Here is a 16,326-nt window from a genome sequence, read left to right as displayed (position 1 = left end):
CCTTGGCAGACAGTCCCAGACGCCTTGTTTTGGGGGACAGTGAAAGCAGAAGGCTGCAGGGGTATGTCAGCCTCACTGCTTTACTGCAGCCCGGTGACTTTGGGTAAATGAGCTCTCTGGGCCTCAGTTTTCCTCACCTGTGCAATGGGGCCACAAGGGCTACCTGAGATGGTCTACTTTAAACACCCAGCACAGCATCCAGCACCCTGGAAATGATGCGCCATGGGTCTGATTCTTGTACTGTAAACTTCATTTTAATGTTCACCGTTAAAGAGCCCGGAGCTGGAAGTCCCCTCAGTGCAGACCGTCAGTGGGCACAGGGACAGTGGCGATGCTGACAACAACAACAAGGACACCCTGCACCTGTGTCCTGGGCTGGGCGCCCCCTGGCCAGGGGCTGCACGCACCTTGCAGGCTCGGTTCACCCCAGCCCCCTGGGGAGCAAAGGCTGCTATTCCTCAGACACTCTGCAATGCCGAGACCTGCGACAGTAATGACACACAGAGTTTCCTGTGTGCCGAGTGCTTTTATTTATTAACTTACTTAACCCCCTGGCAACCCTGTGAACGGGGTACTGTCACTATCTCAGCTGCACAGATGAGGAAACTGAGGCCCAAGGCCCACAGCCAGGAAGTGGCAGAACGTGGACTTGAACCCAAGCTGTGGGCGCTGGTGTCAGTGTCTCGGCCTCTCTGCCAACCTGTGCCCTTGGAGTTGCGTTTCCTTTCCCCAGGAGTGAGCACAGCGTCGCAGACCTACCAGGGGATGGTAAGCACTAGACGGACAGCTTTCAGAAAGGCCATCGGGGTGATTACTGTGAGCTGCCGTGGGGTGTGCTGCCTGAGGCCAGCCCTGGGTTTGCCCCGCAGTGTAGCGCTCACTCCTGGGGGCCCTGTCTCCATTACCTTCTGGGTGCTCAGGGAGTCCTGAGGCTGGTGTTCTATGTCCAGGGTATGGATGGCCTCACTTGGCGGTAGGGGCGAGAGTGGAACTTGTGAGGGCTGACCCGTTACAGAGGAAGGCCTTGGAGGTGGCAACAGAGAGAGGCCTGGCCTTCTGGAGGCAAGAACTCCGCTCACCTTCTCCTTTTCCACTCACAGCCCCTCAGTTAAATCAGGGGCAGGGCTATGCTGGCTCAGGCAGCTGCACCCACACACTCTGTGTCTTGCAGTGCCCCCACCTGAGCAGAGGCCACCCGGGAGGACCCCTCCCAACCCCTTCCAGGTACCCTCATGGGGTGCTGTGGCCTGAGTAACCTGTCTCACCACGGGGAGCTCATTCCTCTAATTAGGTCGAATGGGTTGTGACAGGAAATGCAAATCTGGGTCATCGCATATGCAGATGTGCAGCTGCAGTGTCAGCGACGCTGGCTGGGATGTCACCCACGTCCTCTGGGAGCCTCCAGAGGCCTTGGAGTGGGCGGGCTGGGTGGAGAGTGCTGGAGACTCCAGCCGCTCATCCTGGAGAGAAGCGGCCCAGGGTTCCCAGAGCAAGGACCCTTGGAGATCACATCCTTCAGACACCTGAAGTCCCAGGGGGGAAACTGAGGCCCAGAGAGGAGAGGGGCCCTGCCCCGTGTCACCCAGCAGTGCGGCTGGTCTAGATCGGCAGGCTGTTCGAATCCCAGCTCCCCACTGACTCACCGTGGGACCGGGCCTCCCTTCCCTTGTTTACAAAATGGGATGAATGAGCCTTGCTTTGTTTACAAGGCTGGTAGAAGATCTAAGCCATACAACCTGCCTAAGCAGCCAGCACCGTGCGGACACGCAGTAGGACGCGGTACACAACAGCGTGCCATTCTCACGAGGATGTGCCTCCTCCAGGTGCCGAGCACGTTGCCTTTTTCTGAGGGTGTGTGATTTCGGCTGCACTCACAGGAGTGACAGTGAGCGGGTCACAAAGTCCCACGTGCACCAGGCTGTTTTGAGCACATTCCACTGTGTCGTCGGACAGACATGGCCCAGCACTTGCTCTGAGCAGGTCAGAGCCCTAGCTCAGGGGACGTGGGGGGGACTAAGACAGGAGCCCACTTTTGGAGAGGTCTGTGGTGGGGGGTGGGCAGTGGGAGGCGGACAGGACCTAGGAAAGAAGCCAGTGATCAGATAAAGGGGGTGCGGGAAGGGCTGTGGAGGAAGCCAGCAGCCTTGGCTTCTCATCTGCAGACTGGGGTCATTGTGGGGATTGCAGGGGTGGGTGTGGAGAGCGTGGGGGTGAGGGGGGCCGATGGAGGCTCTGACAGTGGGACTGGCGATCAGTCCCTCCTTCACCTCAGAGGGGCGCTGGGGGAGGGCAGCCGCCTCCACTTCGGCCTGGCTGGACACCGATGCCCTCTGTCTGTCCCCTCCAGAAGCACCTGAACGCCCTGTCTTTTCGCTGCTCACTGGCAGACTTCCAGATCGAGAAGAAGATCGGCCGAGGGCAGTTCAGCGAGGTATACAAGGCCACCTGCCTGCTGGACAGGAGGACGGTGGCTCTGAAGAAGGTGCAGGTGAGCCAGCGACCCCATGGGGTCAACGCTGCATTGCAGGAGCTGATTACCGTGTCCGAATATTGGGGCCCTGGGCCAGTCCCTCCTTTCCCTCCCTTCCCTGCCTTTCCTCTGTACGTGAGGGAAACTGGTGTCCAGCCCGCTGGGCTACAGAGAGAATCAGGTGGGCTCCTGAAAGCTCGGTGTGAGCCGTAAAGGAAAACACATGAGTGTGCACTGGGCACCTGCTGTGTACCGGGTCCCGCGAGGAGCTCGCCGAACCTTGGCTGTAGCCCTTGTGGGTGGGGATTAGCATCCCATTTTTCAGATGAGGAAACCAGTACAGAGCTGGGAATACCTCACCGGGGCCACAGAAGGAGCTAAGTCCCACTGACCCTGTTGTCTGCACTCGCTGGGCCATTCTGGGCTTGCGTGTCCTCCCTGACCTCCGTGTCCCTCCTAAATGACAGCAGGGAGTCAAGCAGACGATTTTAAGCAGCATTTCCGAGAGAGCCACTGGGCCCATTGGGACGCTGCTTTGCTGCAGGAAATGGTTTTAAATCCTCCAGTAGAGCTTCCCGAGTCTCTCAATGAGATCAGCAGCCTGGGCCGCAGAGGCCCCAGAGAGAAAAGGCAACTCAGATGCAGTCATGGGCAAAGAACGGCAGCTCGGCAGCTCGAAGATCTTAGCATCCCTGAATTCTTGTTGGTCTGCGGCTCGCACTCAGCTCCAGGCCACTAGAGACAGGCCAGACGGGCTCCTGTGTTCAGAGGAGGCCCTCCCTCTGCCCTTGTCTTCCAAGGAGGGGCTCACCTGGGCTCTCCCTCTCTGTCTTGGTTCATTTGTGCCAGAACAGGTTTCGTGGTGAGGCTGCTGGCCTGTTGACCCTCTGTTTGTCCTCTAATTCAGAAGGTGCTGGGAGGACCCACGCAGAGTGAGCACTGGAGGGCGGGGGGCAGGAAGGGTCAAGGTGCCAGGGGCTATACCCCCTATTCTCTGTCCAGCTGGGGCTATCAGCCTCACTTACAGAGGTGGAGACTGAGGCTCTGAGTGTGTTTCCTGGCTGACACTTCTCAGTGTGTGACCTCAGCAAGTCACTGGACTTCTCTGTAAGTCGGTGACAATAATTCCTGCCTGGTGGGAGTCTCCATGAAGATTCAGCTTGGAGCAGGCAGTGTGGCACCTGGCATGTGGTGGGATCCCACTAAGCAAAACTTGTCCTTACGGGGTAGGGACCCTTGGCAAGGAGGTGGATGAACCAGGACGCAGGGGCTGGGTTTTAAACCACCCTATTTCTCTTTTTCCTCTCACCCAAGATATTCGAGATGATGGATGCCAAGGCTAGGCAGGACTGCGTCAAGGAGATCGGCCTCCTGAAGGTGAGTGCCCTGCACAGGACGGACCCCTCTGTGGGCTTGGGCTGGCTGGACCGGGTGCATAAGGGACTGATGTGCCGGGGCCCATCCAGGGTGAGGCATGCAAGGTGGGAGCGTGGTGGTATCTGTGGCCCCTCTCAGCCTCCCTGCTGGCTTCCCTACAGTCAGAGATTATGGGACATTCTGGCCTAGACTTGGCCCTGGCCTGGGGCTGCTCTTTCCCCGGGGATCCCTCCCTACTCCCCAGGCCTACGGTTCTGCTGGGGTCTCAGAAGTGATGGGGCAGGAGAAAAAGCACGGGCTTTGGAGGCCCAGAAACCTGGGTTCAAATCCTGATGTCTTTATTTATGAGCTGTGTGACTTTAAGCAAATGGTTTAACCTCCCTGAGCCTTAGCCGGCCCATCTGCTCGACAGTGAGAACACCTGCCTCACAGGTGGCAGGCAGATTGAGAGGATTAAATACAGTAACATGGAGGAGGGCCTGGTGCAGTAGCGAGCAGCAGGTGCTCGCTCAGCGTCTTCCTCCCTCCCCACGAGGCAGGAGCGCTTGCTTGGTAGCTTCTTAAAGCGGGGCTGCTGGTGGCAGTGACACCCTTCGAGGTCACAGCTGCGGAATTTCAGACGAGCAGTTCATCCACTGGGCCCTGCCCCGGCTCTCAGGCCTGGGTCCCGTCCCTGGGGACTCCTAGGCAGGCAGCAGGTGGTGACTGTGCAGGACCTGGGAGGCTGAGACGAATGGATGAGCCTGCTGCAGGGACCCCGACAATACGGATTGAGGGGCCCGATCGTGGTGGCCTCAATGCCACGGTCAGGACTTAGATGTGGTGCTGGTGGGTCTCGGTGACAGAGCTGGGGCAGAGAGGCTTTTAGGCAGCTGTCCTTAACTATTGCAGGCCCAAAATACCCTTCAAATAACACTTTAAAATATTGTGTAATGGTCAGTTTTGGAACCCCGTTGTGATCTGCGGACTCTGCCTGATTACCCAGCCCCGGGGAATGGCTGTCCCAGTCACCGCTACCCACTCGTGGCCAAGAACACACATGTGCCGTCCCCATGGAGTAAGGGATTGTACACGCGTGTGGACCGAGCCAGTGTGTTGTGGGTTCCTGGGTGCAGAAACGTGTGAGTGCAGCCCCTTCAGGGAAGCAGGCCCAGCGTGGCGTGGACCGGCCAGCTGGGGAGGAAGCCCTGCCCCTTCCCCAGCCAGTGCAGCTGAGAACCAGTCACCGGGGCTTTGGAGGCGGGCACACCCCTTGCTCACCAGCTGTGTGGTGAGAGCAAGTTGCTGATCATCCAGGGCCTGTCTCCTCATCCGAAGTGGGGCGATGACAACAGCGCCATCTTCAGAGGGCCGGGGAGTTAGCGAGATGGTGCCTGGGGGAGCTCAGTGGTGCCCCGCATGTGCTAGGTGGTCACAGCGGGGCAACGCCTTCGAGAACGCTGCTCCCGCTCCCAGCCAGCGTGTGGAAGTCAACAGGATATGCCCGGGCAGGAGGCGTTTCCTTCAAAACAAAGGGAAACACGGTTCTCAGAGGGGCCACTGGGTGACATCGTTCATATCATCGTTTGTGCCAGGACCCTAAAGCCAGGCCTCCCAGTGCAGCGGCTGCCAGGCATGGGGCAGGAAGGCGGGCAGCGTTGGGACACAGGCAAGGATCCGTGTATGCGTGCATTCGTCCCGGTTTCTGAGCATCACGGAGCGCTAGACACGGGGCGCCGCCCTGCGGGGAAGGCAGATCCAAAAGGCCACGAGTGCAGACATTCGAAGAAGAGGGGACCTTACGTTCATGGGACCTCTCAGCCCTGCCCTCTGTCCTTCCCTCGGGCACCGTCCATCCCTCAGCAGCCACCACCGCAGCCAGGCCTGGCCTGGGGCCTCAGGGACGACCTCACCCCATGAAGGGTCACTGGTGGTGAGGAGGAGGAGGAGAAGGATCATTTCCACAAGTATCTGTTGAGTCTTAGCTCCACGCAGTCACTCTGTTGGACATTTCAAGGGTACTATTCTATCTAATCTTCACAGCTTTGTGCCCATTTTACAGATGAGGAAACTGAGATTCAGAGACGCAAAATGGCTTTCCCAGAGTCACCCAGCTCTGCCTGACTCCCAAGCACAGGCCTTTCCCATTGGACACTGACCTCCCTAGCAAAGGCCAGGGCCCCGTTAGCAGGTGCCAGCTGGGTGCCAGCTCAGGGCAGGTGCTGGGGCTGTACCAGCTCTCATGGACTCTGCCTTCCTCTCTCTCCCCTTGGGCAGCAACTGAACCATCCGAACATCATCAAGTATTTGGACTCGTTTATTGAGGACAACGAGCTGAACATCGTGCTGGAGCTGGCTGACGCGGGCGACCTCTCGCAGATGATCAAGGTGGGGGCGCCCGGTGGGCAGGCAGGGTTGGGGAGTGGCCCGGCGTCAGGCGGCCCTTCCTCTGCTTCTGGGACACTCGGCCCCCCTTGCTGATGCCCACAGGCTTCAGCCACGGCCCAGAGAGTACCCTTTGGGGCTCCAACCCCATCTGCTGTGAGAGGACCAGCCATAGACAGAAAGGATCCCTATGGCCACCCCACTGTCCCAGCCTGCCACAGGCTCATGGCCACTTCTTCTGCCTCCCAGAAGGGGAAGCACAGAACCCGGCGTTAGGTCAGGCCCAGCAACTCACAGGATCTGGGAAAGTGTCTTGTGGGTCTAGTGGCTTCATTTTATAGAAGAAAACACTGAGCCCAGAGAGGTTAAGAGACTTTCCTGAGGATACCCAGCAACGTGGGGACAGAGCCTGGTCTGTGGCCCAGGTCTCTGTTTCGAGGCCTGGGACCCTCCAGTGGACATGGTCCGCAAGTTGGTTTCCCCAAGGCCCCTCCAGCTCCTGAGGGGCGTCTTCATTCCCATGTAGCGTCCAAGGCCAGGAGTGTCTGAGCAGTTGATTGACTTGCCAAGTTCTCACAGGCAGGCTCGGTGCCAGGCCTGGCTCTTAGTCTGCATTCCACAGCAGCCTCCACACCACCCCGCCCCTCACCCCACCTTCTGGGGCCCAAGACCAGGCCCACCATGAGTCTGGAACCAGGGACCATTGCAGCCCCCGTGATGGAACACCTGCTGTGGTCCGCAACCGTGCTGACCACCAGCATCACTCACTGAGTCCACACTGTCCACTGTCCTCAGATAGCAAAGTTCAGAGAGGTTTAGCCACCTGCCTGAGGCAGCACAGCCTCTCAGAGGGACCCTCCAGCCGAGCCCTCAGCCCCGCTCCGTGCTTCTCCCTCAGGGCCTTCGCTGCCCTACTGGCTTGACCGGAGTCTGCAGGCTGTTGTTGTGGGTCTCCATCGCCTCCCTCCCCCAGGCCCAGTCTGTCTGCCCCTGACTGGGGCCAGGCCAGCCCAAACCCCCACCCAGCTCCCAGCCACACTGACGTACGGAGCCAGACGTGGCCTCTCTGTCTTTCTCACCAGGCACGAGGATCGAGCAATTGCTCGGCACTTGCTCTTCTGAAATTCGGCTCCTAGGAATACAGGCGTCGCTGAGAAGCGGCGTTACTTGAGCTGTTATCACCTGCTTTTATATTTTCGTTGACATATTAATGTGTGTTGCACGGATGTTAATCTCCACACGGGTCCCTGGTGGGAACAGATGTGCTATATCATGTCTTAGTTCTCCCCCGCCCCCCCCCCCCCACTTTGTTTCTCCTCGAACCTGCAGGCACCCCGCACCCGCCGTGTGCCGGGCCATCCTGAGACCGAGGGGTCTGCCAGCCTGGGCGCTGCCCTCAGGGGGCTGGTCTTCTAACTGTGGGGCAGGGGGTTGCAGAGCCACAAACAGTCAGTCAGGAGTCAGCAAAAATAAGCCAAGCGCTGGGCCTGTGAGCCAGGAAAGGCTTCCTGGAGGAGGTGATACCTGAGCCCACCTGAGGGGAGACCTGAAGTCTAGTGCCAGAACAGTTTGTGCAAGAGCCCAGAGGGATGAAAACCTGAGGGGCCCACGAAGCACTTTGGTCCAGGAGAACTGTGTGTGATAGGGGGAGGCGAGGGAGAGGTATTGGACCACCCAGGGCCTCGTGGTCCAGCCTCAGGATTTGAGACCCCACCCTGAGGTCGTTGAGAAGCTTCCTAAGACTCGAGGTGGCAGTAAACACAGTCAGCTCTGTGTTCTAGAAGACAGACAGGGTGGGGGACAGGAGTGGGAGCGGAGATGACGGAGAAGGTGCCCTGGACTGTGGCCCACAGTGAGAACTCCATACATAGCACCAGCCCAGGAGACCCCGGGCCCCTTGGAACCTCTCAGTGCGTGGAGTGGGGCCGGACACTGACAGTCAGGGGCAGGGGTGACAGGCAAATCAGTTCTCTGTCTTCCCTGAACCTCGGTTTCTGCCCCTGTCCCTAGGGGCGCGTGGGAGGGCACTGTGGGAGCCAGAGGCTGCTGACCCATGCTGCGTCCCCAGCCCCCAAACTCAGGGGCCAAGAGGCACGGCCACAGCCACAGTGCTGGCAGGATTTGCGGCGGATGCTGCAGCCGGGAATGGCCGCCACCCCGAAACCCACCAGAGACTCTGTGCTTTCTTGCTAAATGTCACACGGCGCTTATAGGACGTGACATTTAGAAAATCACCACTCGCAGCCTTGCGTATCCCGTTTAAATGCTGTAATGAGGGTTAACTAACATCGCTGCGTAAATAACACTCCAGCCCAGCCCAACTCGCAAGCCTGGGGTGGCCCCGGGGGGAGTGGGGCTCAACTCCCCTGTGAGGCCCCCTCCCCTGGGCTGGGCCCTTGGGGGAGCCTCATGGGGCTTTAGGGCCAGGCCAGGGGCTCCCATCTGTGACTCTTCGCTGGTGGAGGCACCCAGATCCTGTGCCAGCTCTGCTGGGTGATCGGGCAGGTTCCTGACCATCTCCCAGTGCAGCCCCTCATCGGGTGGTGACGTCATCAGAAACCAGTTAAGAGCTGGGCTTTCTAGGCAGAAAGCCTGGGCTTGAGCTGTGACTCCACTGTGTACCCCTTACAATGTTTCTGTTACAGTGTTTCCTGGTGGGTGAGATGGGCGCAGTCATCCCTGCCTAGTGCTCAGCACTGGGGTCTGCACGTGGCAGGTGCTCAGCGCGGGCTGGCTCTTCATGTCCTGTCTCCTGCCCTACGTCCCCTTTCCCAGGTCCGAGTGCAACCCAAGTCAGTCCCCACCTTCTCTGCACCACTGTGGCTGCCTTGAGGGAGGGGCCCAGGGCTTTGCCTCTGGCTGCTTTGGGAAAAGATGGGTGCTCTTGAGCAAAAAGCCCCTAAACAAAAACCTGGGACTTGGGTTATTGGTGTGTGCACCATTGTCGCCAGCCCACCCCCATTCCAGCCTGGCTCACAGGAGACAGGAGACAGGAGACCCCCGGGTGGGGTGGGGTGTGGTGGGGTGGGAATGGGGTGTGGATCTGAACTGGGGACAGGACACGCACTTAGTTTACTCCTTCCAGGATCTTTGGTTCCTTACAGCTCACTCCGCGCAGCCTGGGTGGTTTTTGGTTTTGTTTTTTTAATTTTGCTTTCTGGAGCATTAAATATATTTTTTCAGGAAGTGAAGTAGGTGAATTCCTGTTGAAACTAGGGGTCCATTTGAGGATATCAGGCCCATTTCCTTGTCCTTGCTGTGTCTGTGACCGATCACGTGGGCTGGGATTTGCCAGCTCTGGGGAGGAGGGGGCAGCTGTGATTTAACCACCAAGCGTGTCTCAGATGTCGCCATGCTGGGCCAGGCTGTGGCATGGGGCAGGGAGAGGCCATGCCAGTCCACCCCTGTTGGGCAGCAGGAGGAGATAGATGAGTGTCCAGGAAGTTCCAGAAAAGGTGTGATTGAGAACAGACTTCAAGATACGGTCTAGGCCCCCATTAAGCAAAGCCGTCGGGACATGCAGTCTGGGCCAGGCCTGCCCTGCCCTCAGGGAGCTCGCCCTGGACAGAGGGTGGACAGATGACCTCGGAGGGCGATCGTCGCTGAAGCAGAGATATAAACACAGCGACCGCGCCCCCGGGCCAGGTGCCACCCGCCCCTCCTCTCAGCCCCTCACCCAGGCCTGTCCATCTGTCTGTCTCCCCCACGGCAGTACTTCAAGAAGCAGCAGCGGCTGATCCCGGAGAGGACGGTGTGGAAGTACTTCGTGCAGCTGTGCAGCGCCGTGGAGCACATGCACTCCCGCCGGGTGATGCACCGAGGTGTGTGTGCGCCGCCCTCCTGGCCCCTCAGGACATCCCCGGGGAAGTCTGACCCCTTTGTGTCCCCCAGACAAGCGAGTGTCACGGGTCTGGTCTGTCCTTAGCAGGGCCAGCAAGTGGGCGCAGCCCTGGGCAACACGGCACCCACGCACCTCCTGCCCTATGTCCTGGACCTCCCCCTGGCGGGATGTCCCAAAAGCCAGATAGTCACGTGGGCCCCAGGGAACAGGGGCCACACTCAGTGCACCCATCGCCAGCCCCCAGGACCAGCCAGGGGCTGGCACGGAGGAGGTCGCAGCAAGGATGGGTGGAGGGACTGGCTGGCCAGCGGCAAAGGAAATGAGATGCCAACAAAGGAATATTTCCAGAAGTTGACGTCATCCCGAGTTGTGAGGAAGATGCCTTCTGGGTTCCAGGAAGGGTGCTGGGTGCTAACACGGGCCACTTCAACGATTCCTCCACTCGGGGGTTCCACCTGCGTTCGCCAGCCTGCCGCGTGCGAGGTGGGGCCAGAGTCACTTGTCAGTAAACCCTCAGACGGCCTGCTATGTGCTAGGTACTATTCTAGGCACAGGGATGTAGCTGTTACAAAGGAACGACAGCACAAAGCTTCCTGCCCTGCCAGACCCCACAGCAGCCCTGGGACGCAGGTAGAATTAGACCCATTTGTAGGTGGGGAAACTGCTCGAGGGAGCAGGACTGGAGGCTGGGTCCCCCATCACCCGAGGGACTCTGCCTCCCTCTGTCCCTCTGACCCCACACCGACCCCCTCCTCCTTCCCTGCAGACATCAAGCCTGCCAACGTGTTCATCACGGCCACGGGCGTCGTGAAGCTCGGTGACCTCGGCCTGGGCCGCTTCTTCAGCTCCGAGACCACCGCGGCCCACTCGCTGGGTAAGGGGGCCTGTCTGCACCCCAACAGCCCCAGTCTGGGGGGACCATGGGGGAGACATGAACAGTCTCCCCACTTGCCTTTGGTTGGTGAGCACAGGAAAATGCCTTTAGAGTCCAAACTCTGCTCGCCTCTTCAGAACGGAGACTCAGAGGGAGTTTTACTCCTCGAGGGGGCCTGGTTGGGGCTTCCCTGTGTCCTCAAGCCACCTTGCCCCTTCCAGGACAGGGGGCCTGGGCCCAGTGTGTGGAGTGTGGCAACATGGCTCTGTCCCGGCACACGGTAATCATTCTTTCTCGCTGCTGTGTAGTGCTCCACCTGTGGCTGTGCCACACTCAATCTGTTCCTCCTGCTGGGGAACATCTCAGGAATGTCCAGTTTTTGTCTTTTCAACAGGCAGTTTTGAAGCTGTGGGGGCTGAAGGAGGAGGTGGCAGTGTGGCTGGACTATGAGGAGTGAACAGGAGCTGGTGGGGCAGCAAGGGGGGAACCGGGTGAGCTGGAGAGCCAGGTCCCCAGGACCTCAGGGGGCAAGGAAGGCTGCGGGGCCTCGAATGCCGAACTCAGTGGGCAGGCATCATCCCAGGAGTGAGGGAGCCCCGAGGGCTTGTGGGGGGAGAGACTGCGTCGGGTGTGTGTTTCAGGTCACGTGAAGCAGTGTTGGGCTTCAGAACCCAGGGGCCGACTGCATAACTGATGGAAAACTTGGAACAACGGACAATGGAGACGTTTACGTTGGACTGGAACAGAGTAGCCAGCAAAGCCGCCGGGGAGGTGGGGGGGACACAGACATAGGGCCCCCTGTGCATTACAGAGAGCGAATCAGCAGTTCACCAGGGCATGGGGAACACTTCAGAGCCAGTTCTGGCTCTTCGGGGCGGCGCTTGCGGGGGACGGGAGGTGCTCATGGGCTCCCCTCTCTGTGTGCCTGTGAACACCTCCGTGGAAAACCAACTCAGTTTGCTCCTCTCCGCCCCGCTCCACGGCCCCAGCCAGCATCCCCCGTCCTCTGACCCCAAGTGCCTGTGGCCTGCCGTGAGTGCACACAGCATCTGGTGGGGGGGGTGGCGCTTCCTGGAAGACACACTTTCCTAGTGGAAGCTGTCACCGTGCATCCAGGCCCCGATGGCTGAGAGGCTCCCAGAGCACAGACACCGTCAGGAGAAGTGTGCTGGCCCTCGAGATCGACAGCTCTGAGCTGTTTATAAAGACTATAAGCGTGTGAGCACGAGTGTGTGTGTGCGTGTGCTTGTGAGTGCCTGTGAGTATGTGTGTGTGTGGTGGTTGTGAAACTCTCGGCTCCATCTGACCCCGGAGGACACCTGGCATGTTGCTGGTCTTCTGTTAGCTCAAGAGGAAAGCGTCGCCGCCATCCCAGGGGTTCTAGCCCCTTCGTTTGCACCTCCCATAGCCAGTGAGGAACCTGAGGCCAGGGAGCTCGAGTGGCTCCCCGGCATCCCTAGCTCGGGCAGAGACAAGCCTCCAGTGCAGGCCTCGTGCTTCCTCTGCTGGCTCAGGGGCCTTGGCAGGTGGTGCGGGGTTTTCCGCCCGAGCGCGGCCACCGACTCGCTCCTGGGGGACACCTTGTCTTTGCTAGTCCCCTCAGAGCTTTCTCTTCATGCAAATCAGTGTGTCTGTCAATGTGGGACCGTTTACCTCTCTGGTTGGAGAGCTTCAGGAAGGCCAGAAACTCAACCTGTCAAAGGGAAGAGTTAAAGCCACTGCCTCCTGTCCCCTGTCAGCCAGGCCCTGGCCCTCCTCCATCCCACTGGGGGTGGGGGTGGGGGCCCACGGCGCTCGTCAGAGCCGGTTAGGGTCACTTCACTGGAACGGGCAGGATATGGGCTCAGCCGACAGCGCGAGTCTATCGGTGTGACTGCTGCACTTATTGTATTAATGAGAGGGAACTGGAACTTGGGGACGTGCCATGCCGCCTGCGCCGGGCTCTTCCCAAGGCCTCTGAGTGAGAGGCTGATGGGGCGTGGTGGGCGGGAGGAGCCCTCCTGGGATCGCTGTCCCAGAAGAGAGGGTGACAGTGCAGAGCCAAAGTGCAGGACCCAAAGTCTCCAGGACGCAGGAGAAAGAGCCGCTTTCCACAGCGAGATCCTGCAAGCAGCTGACGGAGTCTTGCACACACATTAGTTGGGGAGGGATTACTGCCATTGGGTCATGACTCCGAAAGAACACAGGTGGCACGGGGCTCCTCCTCACCAGTGCATGGGTGTGAATTACACATCTGTGCACACCTACTATGTGGGGCTGCTGTGTGGCAGCCACGTTGCCCCGGCAACCACCTCCTCTCCAGGGCCGCTGCCCCGCTGTCAGTGCCGCGCAGATCCCATCTCCCCCTGCCGCCCCCTCTCCCGGCCCCTCCCTGCCTCTGTGTTTGCTAACTCGAGGCTGGCATGAAGGGCATTAGTCATGCCATGGCCGGGCTGACAGGTGCGGGACCCAGCGGTGGCAGAGCGGCCGCCTTGGTGTCAGGCGCAGGAGCTGTAATTAGAGCGAGAGCGGAATGAGCGTCAGACGGATTACCAGGCAGCAGATCATATTTGTCAGGAAGGATTGCATACATAAAAATTAAGTGACAGTACACGCCGGCGTAATGAAAGAAAAATGAAAGATTTGCCTATACACAGCGCACAAGCTACAAGCAAGTGTCTTGCTCGGAGCAGCGGCAGCAGCTGCAAGACAAATTGTGGGGCTGGGAGAGCAGGCCCTGCGACTCTGCAGCCTTGGCAGGGCGGCCTCCAGCGGGGCCTTGGACAAGAGCAAGGGCGGGACGGAGGCTGGCTCACACCCCACCTCTCTGTCCCTCCCTCAGGTAGAGGGGTCAGCTGTGCTGGCTTCCCCAGGCCCAACGCCTGACTGCAGGGCATCCATTCCTTCCTTCTCCCTTCCCTGGCCTGGGTGCAGAGGCCGTGAGATTAGGCAGCCTTCCCCGCTTTCAGGGGCCCCCACACTGGTGGGGGACAGCCAGTGCCAGGGTGGCACGGAATGGAGACAGTGGAGCCACCTCCTGAGGGCCCACAGTGTGCAGGCGCAGTGCTGAGCTCCTCAAAGGAACTGGGGCCGTGGGGCTGCCCTGCCCTGTATTTCAGCTTCTGTAGTCACTGACCTCACTGAAGAGGTGAATTAACAAAGAAGGCAAAGCTTAAAAGGTGTTTGAAAAGCATTTTGCTTTTGAAAAATCATCCCACCAAGGCTTATTGTCTCCACTGGACAGATGAGGAAATCGAGGTTGAGAAGGGAGTGGGCCCTGAGGCCCTTTGAGTGTGCCAGCTCCTTCCCCAGGCACAGGCCCGCGTGCTGGGAAGTGGGCTTGTATCCCGACGAGCTCTCTGGGTGCAGGAACAGGCATAGGACTCCTGGGGCACACCGAGTGCCCGAGCACTGGTGGGGAAGCCCATCCAACCTCACAGCTGTGGGCTGTGTGGGACCTGGGGCTTGTGCTGGGCAGGGGCAGCAGGGCGGGGCCTCCTGTTCTTGTCCTGTCCATGGGCGTGCCCCTGCTGGCATCAGGGGACCCAGTGGAATATGTGCCAAATGCGCCCATGGTCCCCACAAATGGGCATCCACTTGGGCACGATTGGGCTAGAAAACGGGTTTCAGCAAGTGGATCCCAGGTTCTGAATGCTAACACCTGGGTAGGAGGTCAGGGGTGGTCACACCTATAATCCAGCAAATGGTGTCTGCCTCTTCTGCCACGTCCCTGGCATTTTTAGGGACAAACTGGTAGAACAATACCAGCGGATTCCAGAGAGAGAAGGGGAGTCTCAGGGGGACAGCAAGTGAAGAATTGACCAGGGTGCAAACTGCAGCTTGTCTGTTTGGTCCTTCATTCGCTCTGGGAGGATGTGTGCCAGGCCCCGTCCTCTGGGGCTTGCAGCCTGGGGATGGGAATTCCTTAGAGTCTTCCCCCAGAACCAAGTGCTGGCCCAATAGTTACACCCCAGGTATAGCCTCGCGTAGCACTCCAGGCCCCCGGGGTGCAGGTCGCCACAGAGCTGGGGGTCAGGTGAAGACGCCCTGATGCAGTGAGGTGAGCACCTTTGCCACGCAGGTGTGGGGGACGAAGATGAGGGCGAGGCGGGGTCGCATCTCAGTTCTCCATCCGGGAGGCCCTGGGTGAGCCCCTGGGACCGGGGAACACAGAGTGCTGGATAGAGTCGGAGACTTGAGCCCCCAATCTTCACATCCGTTCCAGAACTCAGTGTGGGAACTAGAAAGAGGCAGATATTTGTACTAGTGTGAACAATCTGAAATGGAGTCAATGCTGCTAAAAGTACGGTGTTTTTCCCGGGTCGCCGCTTCTCCTACGGGCTGTGTGCAGCTCGGCGTGGGGTCGGCTGGTAATTAATTTAAGGACTTGATAGTAAGCTGTGACACCTGCGAGCCTGGTAGGGGTGTGTGCGTGCGTGTGTGTGCCTGCGCATGCACTTGGGCGCGGGTTGCGAACCAAGGATCCAGCGTTGCCAGGAGCAGGGACAGCCTGGGACGTCCACAAATGCCAGGCTGAGGACCTGGCCTTCCTCCTTCGGGCGGTGCGGACCCAGCAGGCATGGGGTGTGGTCCCTGCTTTGGTGGGAATGGCAGGACAGGAGAGGCCAAGCCAGTCAGTTGTCCAGGTGAATGAGGGCAGCAGGCAGCGGGACAGAGGAGAGGGGACGCCTCAGGACGGGCGGCCTGGTTGGATGTTGGAGGTGGGTCACAGAGTGACCACAGTCCAGCTCACACTGCTCAACACCAAGGAAGCTGCTCTTGGGGTCCCAGAACTTCCTTGGTTCTTGCCCTGCACTCCACCATCCTGGCCCTCCCAGAGTCTGTGGGCACCCTTTCAACCTGCAGAAGGTTGTTCTTCCGTTTCACGGATGGGGAACCCAAGGCTCAGAGCGCGTTCAGTTCCCTGTTGGTGGGAGGCTGGCTGGTGAGGCCCACTGGGTGCAGCTCCCAGGCCGCCCCCACCCCCCGCCCCCCGCCTACACTGTCTGGTCCCACCCGGCCGGTGGGTGCTGGCGACACCATGTCTCTCCAGCCACTTTCAACACCACCGTGCAGGGAAGGAGTGCAGGCCGCAGGCCCAGCCTCTCCTTCATGTGAAATCTTCTCCTTTTTCATAGCTGATGAACATGTTTCAAACACCGTGAGCATTTCAAACAGCGGCTGAGTTTGTTTTGACAGGAATGGTGCGTCTCGGGACGCGGGGCCTTTAATCAGCCTCCGCTTTGAGGCCCCCTGTTCTCCTCTGATATCTGCGGGGTGTGAAATCTGGGCATTCTAGGTAAAGACACAGGGAGGTCAGGGCGTCTTAGGCTCCGCTTTCATATGCAGAGCTCGGGCCCCCACTGTGAGGAGGGAGGATGGTGGGTGGCAGCTGAGTTGGCTGGTCTGATGGGAGGGTAT

General features: G+C 59.4%; 1 protein-coding gene across 3 annotated transcripts in view; it reads left to right on the top strand.

Annotated features, from left to right (window-relative positions):
- The window catches only part of NEK6 (NIMA related kinase 6), a 71,953-nt gene that overhangs the window by 42,092 nt on the left and 13,535 nt on the right, over positions 1–16,326 (top strand). For all 3 annotated transcript variants that reach the window (XM_045196724.3, XM_053920793.2, XM_024562440.4), the window contains exons 3-7: positions 2,348–2,488; positions 3,785–3,847; positions 6,104–6,214; positions 9,924–10,032; positions 10,819–10,926. In XM_045196724.3, coding sequence (XP_045052659.1) covers positions 2,348–2,488; positions 3,785–3,847; positions 6,104–6,214; positions 9,924–10,032; positions 10,819–10,926 — 532 coding nt within the window. The remainder of the gene's footprint in view (positions 1–2,347; positions 2,489–3,784; positions 3,848–6,103; positions 6,215–9,923; positions 10,033–10,818; positions 10,927–16,326) is intronic.

This window comes from Desmodus rotundus, chromosome 1 (genome assembly GCF_022682495.2).
Source record: "Desmodus rotundus isolate HL8 chromosome 1, HLdesRot8A.1, whole genome shotgun sequence".
In the NCBI taxonomy this organism is placed as follows: Eukaryota; Metazoa; Chordata; class Mammalia; order Chiroptera; family Phyllostomidae; genus Desmodus; species Desmodus rotundus.
Note: the sequence above shows the minus strand (reverse complement) of the source record. Positions and strands in the feature narration are given on the sequence as shown.